Genomic DNA, 12,141 nt, shown 5'->3' on the forward strand with positions numbered 1-12,141 from the left:
ATTCCTTGATACCATATAGCCGATTATTTTCACGGGTCAAAATTTTCGCGATTTGATTTAAAAACGTGAAAATCATATGTTAGCGATTTTAAATTTTCGAGATATGGATTTAATGGTTGACAGCATCCAACCATTTCTCAATATTTCGCGGATCATATTTTCGCGATCATAGCAATGTGCCGAGATATGGAGAAAATATCATACCCGCGGAAAAAACCTGCTATACGGTACTTCATATAATAAATAAATCTTCTTAATAATGTCATGCACAGTTTTCAATATCATCTTATTAATATTTAATAACAGAATCTTTATCTCAGTGGCGTTGTAAGTCTACCCCCAGTACACGCCTCGTTTCCTTTCCCTCACGACTATTGCATTCACAAAGGTAACAATTATATTTCATCAAAGCAGCTATACAACTCTCTATAAAGATTAGATATGAAGTGATTATTACTTTCTTGACTGTACAGATTATGTCATATAAATTCTTCTTCCATTTCACCACATTATTTCACAGACAAGCCTTTTGATAACAAAACCCGGCAATAATTGCTTTACTGTTAAGAGGATATATTATATAATAATCATTTGCTTCGTTGCATGTTTTTTTAAATTGATTTCCACCTTTTCAACATATCCCATATTTAGTCAACAGTTCAGGTTATCTATTAATTAAAACTATTTATGTTTTTATTGCCGTTTGCTCGACTTGATGAATCTTCACCGATTAACAAATATTAGTACCTTTTATAAAGGTACAGTGCAGTTTATTTACATCATTGCTTTGGTATTTAAAAAACAATATTTGCACTTCAGAATTTTTCACCTGACTACTTTTATTATAGGCTTGACAACTCATAAGTTTATTGATAGGTATAATGGATAAATACGAGGCAGTAACAGCTGCGATCCTCTGGCCACAGGCGATAGATGTCGGGAATATCTAATATTGATATCGGGGTGGTCGGCAAGACGACTGGTTATGTTTGACGCCATATCAAAAGCTAACATCATTAAAAAAGGCCTTCATTATATGCAGTGTACTGCATGTAATACTGATAATGTGATTCAGGAGTTTATGTGCTTGTCTCTTTCCAACAGTGGGAACGCAGAATCTTCCGAGGAAGCTTAACAATCTCACCTTTCTGCGACACACCATAGTCAATAATAATGTCAGCTCCTGCCAAAAGCTCAGCTGAAACGATAATAAAGGAATGGTTGTAACATACACGTATGCTATTGCCAGCGGGGTGTGTTGCTCGGCGTCTTCGGGAGTATGCTTCAGGAAGATATTACGGAGTAAACTCTTTACAAAGCGAACTATTTGGTCATCGCAAATCAATCCATTAAAACTCTGATCTACATTTTTTTAAAGTCTCCACTTATTATGACATGGGAGACCAATATGCCATCAGTGAATACACAGCGTCAGACAACCGAGAGGAAATCCTCTTAACACCAGGCAAATGATCTACCTAGCGGACAATCTGTTCAGTGATTATCGACCAAGTCAATTTTCGTTGTAAGCCCATATGATGGTGTTATAGCCCTAACGATTATATATGGATTACTGAAAAATATACTGATATAAGTTAACACCTGGCATTCATGGTAAACAACAGATATATACACTATTTCAATATCAAGACGCAGAAACATCAATACTAAAATTTTTGTGCCGTACTAAGATCAGATATAGTATACAAAATGTTTGAGTCTGGAGTTCATATGAAAACTAAGTACTGTCTGCTGATAACATTATGGACATCAGTTATGATTTTCAGAGTTTCTACGAGAGCCGTTCCAAATGGATTTACAGGTTTGTATATAGTTATTGTCAACTTACTTTAAGCTAACTATCTATCGCATGCGATTCACTCTCGCGAATTTTGCGATCAAATTAAATTCGCGAAAGTTTAAATTCGATAATTAACATATACATCATTTTTATTGATAGGAGATTCCATTAATATTTGAATTCCACGAATGTCAATCTTCGCGAACGTATTTTGAAATGGAAATTGAGAAATTTAGTAGCAGCGAAAGCAAGTTGCTTTACAGTATTTATTTCCGCGTAGGCTTGTTTTTGCGAGTTTCGCTAAAACAATGCCATGCAGAATTAAGCTGGTTTACAGTAACAACACTCCGTGTAATGATCAGTGCGATAAAATGAACCAAGCAATTAATCAACGCGAAATGCCGTATTAGTGGAGCAGAGAACGATCATACCTAATTAGCAGTCTTCGCGGGAATCCTAATGTCATGATTTTGTGGTACACGAAATTTTCGCGAATAGTTTTATACTGTATAATTTTTTAATGCCAGATGGCATATTTGTGTATTTCGTTGAGATTATATTTTCTCTTTTTAAGTAAAACTTGCATCATATTTCACCAATGACCAAGGGATAGTGACTAGTAATCTTAATAGAAAAATGTAATTTTAAAGAGTTTCCTATTGCCGTTTGAAATTCTGCACTCGATAAGGCCCAAGCATATTTGAAAATGAGGAAATAAAAGTAGGTTACAATTTTGTCTGTGGATATTTATGTTAAATCTTAATGGTGTTACATAAAACATCGTAGTGCCAATTATTTAAACAATACAAATACCATAGCATACTTAGATAATTTGTTTTACTGAAGTGTTAAACGACAATACCGTAAACTAGTTTTTTCCTAGTAATATCATCATCGCAAACACCAAATAAATAACTAGAAAGAAAGATAACTCTTGCATCGCGTGGATGCAAGGTCTTATTTGCTCCGATATAAATAATCTATGTCGTAAGCAGAGTATACTCAAGCATTTTAATTATGGTTAAAGCAACGACCATCTAGATGCCATTTTTTATATTAATAAGCAATGGTATTATAAAAGTTAAAAAAAAACCCATGAAAACAAAATGTTTTCATTGATATTGTCAAATTTGTTTATAACCGTCTGACTGTCTGTAGGTCTGTTAGTACGTCTGTCCATTCGCCCGTCCTTCCTGATTGTCCAGTTGTTAGTTTCTAATCATTTTTTGATAGGATGGATGAATGCAACGTCATACAATGTTATTTAATGAAGTCATACAGACATGATTGATTGATGTTTTCATAAACAATCTCACACATGTAAAGCATCATTGAATTAATAGCTTGAGGGTTGCTAGGTCAGAGTCGTTGTCAATAATATGTCGGCTGAGTTTCTTAAGTGATTTCCACTTAATTACCTTTGTGTTTAAAGAATATGTATGACATAATTAAGATAATTGATTGTCAGTTGAAGGTCACCATGGCTAATTTTAGAAAATCATTATCTGGATTCAAGTACAAACATTACTTCATTATCTGGCTGATTTCTCCGCTTGTAGTTACAAGAGATTTAGGGCATCCTCGAAATTCTAAGGTCTACTATCACTGTCGGTATATTCATCCCGGACGATGTTGTAAAAAAAACTTAAGGCTCTTTGATTTGACATCAAATAAGTAATTAGCTTGGTCTTTAGATGTATTTCAAAAGAATCGAACAACAGTACACTGCGGTTGACAATATTGCTTCAAAATTGGGCGTCGCATTCCCTGTAATCTTCAAATGAAGTCGATACCGGTTCGCCTGTTAAGTAATTTTATTTTTTGCTCATTAACTGTTTTCAGTTTTACTATTAGATTGTCAAATTATGAATAATTCAGTGAATGTAACCCTAGGAGTATCGAGGACGGTATTAAGGCTAGTAGGAGTTTTATTATGCAATGTAAAGGTCTCTGTAATCCCTCGATATGATCTTCAATGTACATATATTGCTTCAGCAAAACTCATTATGCTAATTTGTCTAAAATATCAATACTTTGATAATTTCTATTTTGTTATAGGTAGCCCGACAAGCGACACCTATCCTCCGACAAACACTGGCGATACATACCCCAGGTTTAAACAAAGATCTGGACCTATCGCTCTTCGCACAGGGAATGGATATGCTGCCTCAACTATGATGGTGAAAAAAGTTAAACCACGTTATGGTGAGGATAACAACAAAGAAGTCATCCTTAGCAACAGCGTACTCGGTAACAGCGCTTCTAAAGACGAAATCATGAGAACCAACAATGTTCTTACGAATAATATCGTCAGCAACAATGGCCCGAGCGTTCCTAGCAACAATGTTCTTACGAATAATATCGTCAGCAACAATGGCCCGAGCGTTCCTAGCAACAATGTTCTTACGAATAATATCGTCAGCAACAATGGCCCGAGCGTTCCTAGCAACAATGTTCTTACGAATAATATCGTCAGCAACAATGGCCCGAGCGTTCCTAGCAACAATGTTCTTAGGAATAATATCGTCAGCAACAATGGCCCGAGCGTTCCTAGCAACAATGTTCTTACGAATAATATCGTCAGCAACAATGGCCCGAGCGTTCCTAGCAACAATGTTCTTACGAATAATATCGTCAGCAACAATGGCCCGAACGTTCCTAGCAACAATGTTCTTAGCAATAATGATGACCAAAGGAGCAACATCACAAGCAACAACTTTATTAACAATATTAAGCCAAGTTATAATTATCCTGACAACAAAGTTAATAGCGACGCATTCACTGGCAACGACATCCCTAACAACAACGGTTTAAGTAGCAATTTCCCTAGCAACAACGTTTTAAGTAACAGTTTCCCTAGTAACAACCTGTCTGACAACAGTGAGTTGGACAATGTAAATGTTGATGGAAATGAAGAAGTTGCAGTTAGCAACGATAACACACCAAACCACGAGGAGTATGAAGATGTTATCTCCAACGGCTTACTGCAAGGATTAAATAGTCATGGAGTCGAAAATATGATGGAGTATATCTTCTCTGACCTGGAAAGTTCAAGGGGTGAATACAGAACAGAACATGTGAGCCTCGAAAGTTCAACAAATGAAAACGGAGAGGAAAATATGGAGCCAGACTTTGACGAAGACGAAAATATAACAGAAAAGATACAAAGAAATACTGAACAAGAAACGACACCAGTGTATGATGGAGTGTCAGCGACTGATAATGATACCATTAATGGTCTTATCAATATAATTGAGCAGATGATAGGAAACGGATCAGAGGAAATGGGAGATGGTAAAGTTATTACAGGTGTCACCACCCAGGTGTTTGTATATCCAGGTGGTCACATAGAAAGAGAAGGTCATCCTTACGAAAGAAAAGTCATACAGGATCGATCTGGTAGTTCAGTGCAGAGGGAAATGACACAAAGTTCACCAGATGATAGTGACTCGACCGAAGATGATGAACAACTACCGGGATATTCCTCGTTGCAAGAGATACTAGATCTAAGTCAGAATGACAACAACAGGGCTATTGAAGATGTCGAAGCTGCTGAAGATATTGTATCTGAGGTTGAATCACTTGCCAGACCGATTTTACATATTATACAGGATGTCATAATAAATAACAATATGGACGTCAGCAGTATCACTGAGGGAAATTCTGGTGATCAGACTAACATTGTTGAGGAAATAGAAGAAAATGGCAACGAATCTGCAAATTCTCCGATTCACATTGTGAAGGAGATTGAAATCGTTTATTCTCTTTGAAAATAAAATAATAATATTTTGAAAATATGAGATTGGGCATGTTAATTAACATGTATGAAAACAACTTTGGAAATATTTACTATATGATCGAATTTTTATTGGTAACTTTATGAATTTTGAACTGATAATATATATTCATTACTTACCCATTGGTATTTGGTTGTGTTAACAAATATAACTGCATATGAAGATATGACAGTTTAAGACAGATCATCCTTTTTCAATATCTAGGGCTTGCTCATGTACACAACTGTACTTCAATTAATGCTAACAAGAATATATGTATAAGTATGTGGTCGTATTTTCTGGTCTTGTAAAACATGTTCATGTAAATATTAAACATCTATACAAAAATGCTTTCTCTTTTTATTGAATAGTGTCTGATATTATCACAAAAGGAGAGTATTCTCGATATTCATGCGAGCACTATCGCGTCCACGTAAAATGATGGCATTTCAGGAGAAAAAAATCTAAGCAACCACAGGCCAAAAAAAGCAATGAGATCTTTGAAAGGAGCGAAGTGCAATATCGAAGACAATAAATTGTTCTGTTGGTCGATCAACACATTTTATTAACATCAAATACCAAAACTGTCTCGCCTTACAGAATAGTTGTTGCACACAAAGTCTTTTGACTTGTTATAACAAAATCCAGCGAAATATATTGTTGTTCCCTGATGGCATTTAGTACCATTGGACACACTCTTTCAGCATTGTATTGCGTGCCAGGTTGTCGTTTTCATGTTATTGGAACAGCGGTCATAAACAACATCAGGTATTGGATGCATATATAAGATAAATGTTTGATATATGCATATGTAAATGCTTCTCGGGGTCAATGTAGTACAAAGGTCTGAATGAATGGTACGGCGGAAAAAAATAGTTATATATTTACAGTTATGATTTGCGATTTTCGAAGAGTATCAATCGGAAGGGATCATTCTAGAATCAATAAATTCTTCATGCAGTGTCAATTAATCCATGCTTGATCACCATGCCAGATTTTGCAAAGCAAGCATCACAATCGTTGTTTTGTTAAGAATGTGCACAATTCACATCTCTCCCAACAGTATCAAAGGAGACACAATTATCCTAAATACCACCTTTAGCTTCAGAGCCAATCCACGCTGCACTTGATAACCCATCGCCTGAACTCGAAACACACTGATCGCCCATGGCTCCACCGTTGGCAGCGATCCTAATATCATTTCATTCCGTCAATAATACTATTGTAAAAAAATATTTCTATAAAGGAAACTTATTATGTTATACAAAGAAGAATTTCACGTAATATTGTATGTTTGTTGGCAAATCTTAGGTGTAACCAGGACCGTTTTCATCAGTCTAAAATCTTCTTTACTTAAAGAATGTTCCTTCACTTTTTTTCTTCACTTCTGCAATGCTTTTCCAGATAAATTTTTTTTTTAATCTGAAGAATTTTGATGAAACTTTAGAAAGTTGTTTACTTGATAATTGACACTAAATATGTAATTTTTTGCTCCATTATTTATGTGAGGAATTCACTTACGTCCGTCATTATTGTCGACTTTAAGTTCATTTTACAGATATCAAAAGAATTATCCGATACTTTGGTTAATTACAAGAAAAACAATAGTCATAGGTCACCACCCTGAAGAACGTTCAGATAATGACGTCACAAAGAGAAAATTGACTCGATCTTTCACATGACCATGTATTAGCCAATAGAAATTAAGAAATAATAGAGCATATCTAATATTATTAGTCATCTTTCTTATCATCCAAGTTAACATTGTTATCGATGTGCAAAAAGTATTCGCTTTTTGAATTCCATTGATAAATATATAGCTAGTGCAGAGATCAAGTAAATTGAAAAGAATAATTTTTAAATGTCTTATCAATGCCAAAGTGAATAATAAAACATCTGAAAGTCTACGTTGGGTGACAAATATTGATTGGCCAGGAAGGCACCTGTCACAATTGAGACCGACATTCCATGAAATAATTGTTGAACCTAGTACGGAGATTAAAATGAAGTGAAAGAGACTAAATAATATTTTTAATGCGAAAGCGGATATGTAGAGCATCATTGATTGGCCAAGAAAGCATCTGTCACCGTTGAAGCGTTCTGGTATTATCTGAATATTACAGTGGATGGCGCTCTCTTAGTGGACTAACCTTCACGTAAGTCTGACCAGGAAACGCAAAAATGCTTCATTTCACTTTCAGGATCATTCTCTTAAAGATGTTCCACCGCCGACAGAGCATAAATGATACCCATCATTTGACTAATAATTGGTGTTAAATCGTGTATAAATATATATATATATCTAAATAACTCATATAATAAACTAATTTAAAATAATTTATTTTGCTTTCGGTGCATTCGCAATCAGTACAACATTCCATATAGGACATAGTACCACGAATTTTTTCCGGGATGCAATTAATTATTTTTGATATTTTTATCTTAAAGTAAAATTAGAAGCTCAAACTTTTCAATGGTGATAATGGCGTAAAGTAAGTAACTTTCGTAACTGAAGAAAAATACTAAATCGTCTGTTCCTGTATTTGAAAGAGAAAAAAATGACATTTGTCAGCGTACGAGCATCATTAAATTTTTTGTCTCCAAATAAACTTTCCATCACATTAAAAATGATAGTACGTATAAAAATGAACATAAATATACATATATACCTGTAAGACTCTGAAATTTGTATAGGCACCCACTATTGCACTTTGGGGAAAAGTGCGAAACTAACTCTCGCTAGAGCTAACTTTACTTAACTAGTGATTATTTTTTGTGTTAGCTAACGATTGCGTTAAAAATACTTGAACAATAATATTAAGCGCAGATGTTTACTAACGCTGACGACTCGTTAAATTAACGATAGTTTTGAACAACCGGGCCAAGGAGATATTTTAACAACCTATTGTTCTGTTAATACTGAGGTGATATACTTATTACTAATTACTTTATCTCTAAAACTCTGCTAAGCAAATTAATTTCAGATAAGAATGACAGACTATATTGGTTTATCTTACAACGTTCTTTAAAGCGTCGTGTTCGATGACTATATCACACACGGTAAATGAATGTAACCGCCCCGTCAATCGATTCATGGTAACAGCTGTTGATCATCTCTCCTCTTTAAATCTTTTGTCCGACGTCAGATTTATCGATAATTTGGGATGACGAAGAACACACACACGTTAACGAAACCACGTATACAAAGTATTTTAATGTAAACAGCGGTATATATATATACAGAGTTGATAACACAGTGAGCGTCTTATATAACAGTGATTGTGTGACGGTTTGTGTTGATATTTCAGTACCTCCTCACTGTTTTGGAAATATTTCGAATTACATTTCCTGTGTCTGTACGGAATTCAGACCACCAGTCATGATGTCCTTATCCACTGTTACGGTGGTTTTATTTCTTCTTCACTGGACAGTGCACGGAAAGCCTACATTGGAAGGTTAGTTGTCATTTCAAAATATTTTATTACGTCAAATAGATTGTACTTCGATCAGGCAGCAGGCAAAGCCTATATATATGCCCTATCCAAAGAGGTTTGTATTTTATATTGATGGGTATTTGGAAAATCAATTTGTTGTTTTACTGTATTTCTTCCAAAATTTCATGTTTAGTCGTCTATCATTATTGATTCAGTCCGTTTACTGTAAAGTAGCTAATATTCGTGGGAGTTTTATCTTCGCTGAATTCGAAGATTCATCCAAATTTGCGACATTTAACAAAATTGTATATCTCATAGCCTATCGTGTGAATGACGATTTCACAGGCTATAAATAAGATTTGCGAAAATAAGCCCTCGCGAAAAAGTCCCAAAGAGTGAAATCGCGAAGGTTTACACCCGACAAATTTTAAAACTATATGATACTCATGCCATCTGGTAAAATTAATTAACCCAAGGCATAACCTGTGAATACGTTTTGGCTCATTTGTGACCATCCGATTGAGGATACGTAATTTCCATAATGACAATTTGTCGCGATCGTGAATTTTCAATTGAAAACTGGAATAATTCTTCTTCGGTATACTATGATATAAATAATTTGTCATTTATATATATTTCGTTTTTGAGTTTCAAAGCAATTTACTTTAAGATTATTGATTGAAATTTTCTCTTTTTTCTTATTATTTTATAATGCCACCTAAGTGGTACTGTAAACCATATTTCTTTCGCGTGTGATTTACTTTCGCGAAATTCACGATCCAAGAAAATTCGCGAAAATTTATCTCCGTACATTGATATCTACATGACATATATTGATGAAAATTTTAATCCAATTTTTGAATCTGCGAAAGTTAATTTTTGAGAACTTATTTTGTAATGGAAATCGCGAAATTACGAAGCCGCGAAACAAAATTGGTTTACAAAACTTCTATTCGTCAATTCGTCAAGTCAAGTTTAAAATATGTTATTCCTTTCGTTCAGGAAAGGTGGTTGGACCGTGTGCGGATGCTGACGATCCAATGGCCTGTATGCACGGGATTCTCATGCACGGCGACAAAACTGAAGGGGTGAATCATGCAGCAGAAGACGGGTATCTCAAATTCAAATCGAATCTCGAGACAGGGGCGAAGGCGAAGGTCGGACCTTCGGATGCCGAAGCGATGTTCCATGGTGTTTTGATGCATGGCGATGACACGACCAATGTTGAACACGAGCACAAGGGTGAAGAGGACATTAAACCAGAAAGTCCGAAGAAGGTCAACCTGCCTGAGGATATCGAGGACTACATGCATGGCGTGTTGATGCATGGCGATGACGAACCAGGAATTGACCACAAGAAAGACCACGAAAAATTAAAAGAAGTAAAGGATGATCAGAGCTCGGAGGCTCAAAAAGGACCAGATGATATTGATAACATGATGCATAAACTGATGCATACAGATGGCGACATATCACATGAGCATGAGAAAGACGGTGATTCGGTCAATGAGAAGGGAACTGCAGAAGATCTTGATAATATGATGCATAAACTGATGCACAAAGATGGCGACATATCACATGAGCATGAGAAAGACGGTGATTTGACCAAGGAGAAGGGACTTGCAGAAGATCTCGATAACATGATGCATAAACTGATGCATGAAGACGGCGACATAGCTCATAACCACGAGAAAGACAGTGATTCGACCAATGAGAAGGGACTTACAGAAGATCTCGATAATATGATGCATAAACTGATGCATAAAGATGGCGACATATCACATGAGCATGAGAAAGACGGTGATTTGACCAAGGAGAAGGGACTTGCAGAAGATCTCGATAATATGATGCATAAACTGATGCATAAAGATGGCGACCTATCACATGACCATGAGAAAGATGGTGATTCGGTCAATGAGAAGGGACTTGCAGAAGATCTCGATAATATGATGCATAAACTGATGCACAAAGATGGCGACATATCACATGATAAAGAAAACGACAAGAACAACCCTGATTCTGATCTTTCAAAGGGGCCAGCCGAGATAGATGACATGATGCATCGGCTGATGCACAAGGATGGAGATATTTCACACTCCAATGACGACAAGAAACGGGATCAACTGACCGGAAAGGTAGGTCCCGATACGGACGACCTTCATGGCATCCTGATGCACGGGGACAAGGAAACTGGACACGTGCACGAGCACTACAGCTGGATGAAACCATTCAAGATGGACAAAGACGCATTACGTAAACTTGATATCGACGAGGACATCTTGAAATCTGTCGGTTTGGAGTCTGTAATACAAGATCTGAAGGATTATGACGAATGGAAAAAGAGTAAATCCAAAGATATCGAAGATGAAATGGACGATATTTCTGAGAATATAATGTCTGATATTGAGGCCACGAAGAAACGTTACCTAAAAAGGGCACGTAAAATTGATATCAATGAAAATTCGGGAATTACGGTCGAGTCCTTGAAGCTTCTTGCAAAAGCCCCTGGGCATGAACACGTGGTTGATGACGCGACGCATAGCCTCGAATTGATTGGTAGCACAGACCCAATCAGTGAGCGTCATAAGCTATTTCAAAAAGATGCCAAATCCGATGATTTGTAACATGTGAATCATCCATCGGATAATTTGTAAAACGTGAAAATCGGATAATTTGTAAAATGTGAAACATCTGATGATATTTATAATGTGAAATTATTCACATTAAAGGATAAATACAAATTTGTGAATTATCATTCAAATATTTTGTACTATTAAAAGTATTTTTGTATTTAGCTTGATAAAATAACATTAAGATTTCAATTATCCTTACCATTTTAAAATCAAATATCAACAAAATGCCTGACGTTTCATAGATAATAATTTAAAATTAAACTAAACACTTCCTAATTTAGAGCAATGAAATCGTATAAGAAAATCGATTTTGAAAAAGTTAGTGTGAACTTTCACTTTGTTATACTGGTAATGTCCGGTTATTGACAAACAAAATACTACACTATATTCAATAGTTTAATATACTACTGTAAACGTTCTTATATTAGCAGTACTACTAGTTTTATTTTAGCGTTATTCCGGCTGACTTTGAAGCGCTAATTTAGCTAAAGCGCTAT

The 12,141-nt window shown here is 35.6% G+C and overlaps 2 protein-coding genes across 2 annotated transcripts; both read left to right on the plus strand.

The window, feature by feature from the left end:
• Nucleotides 1-975: 975 nt before the first annotated feature.
• Nucleotides 976-5,914, plus strand: LOC138307998 (putative uncharacterized protein DDB_G0277255). The gene is made up of 2 exons (XM_069248955.1): nucleotides 976-1,822; nucleotides 3,860-5,914. Exons 1-2 carry the CDS (start codon nucleotides 1,711-1,713, stop codon nucleotides 5,569-5,571), a joined length of 1,824 nt encoding a protein of 607 aa, XP_069105056.1. The 5' UTR covers nucleotides 976-1,710; the 3' UTR covers nucleotides 5,572-5,914.
• Nucleotides 5,915-8,727: 2,813 nt separating this feature from the next.
• Nucleotides 8,728-11,821, plus strand: LOC138307233 (protein starmaker-like). The gene is made up of 2 exons (XM_069247871.1): nucleotides 8,728-9,032; nucleotides 10,014-11,821. The coding sequence occupies exons 1-2, from the start codon at nucleotides 8,957-8,959 to the stop codon at nucleotides 11,633-11,635; spliced, it is 1,698 nt and encodes a 565-aa protein (XP_069103972.1). The 5' UTR covers nucleotides 8,728-8,956; the 3' UTR covers nucleotides 11,636-11,821.
• The last annotated feature ends 320 nt before the right edge of the window (nucleotides 11,822-12,141 follow it).

The sequence above is a fragment of the Argopecten irradians genome, chromosome 14 (assembly GCF_041381155.1).
Source record: "Argopecten irradians isolate NY chromosome 14, Ai_NY, whole genome shotgun sequence".
Lineage (NCBI taxonomy): Eukaryota > Metazoa > Mollusca > Bivalvia > Pectinida > Pectinidae > Argopecten > Argopecten irradians.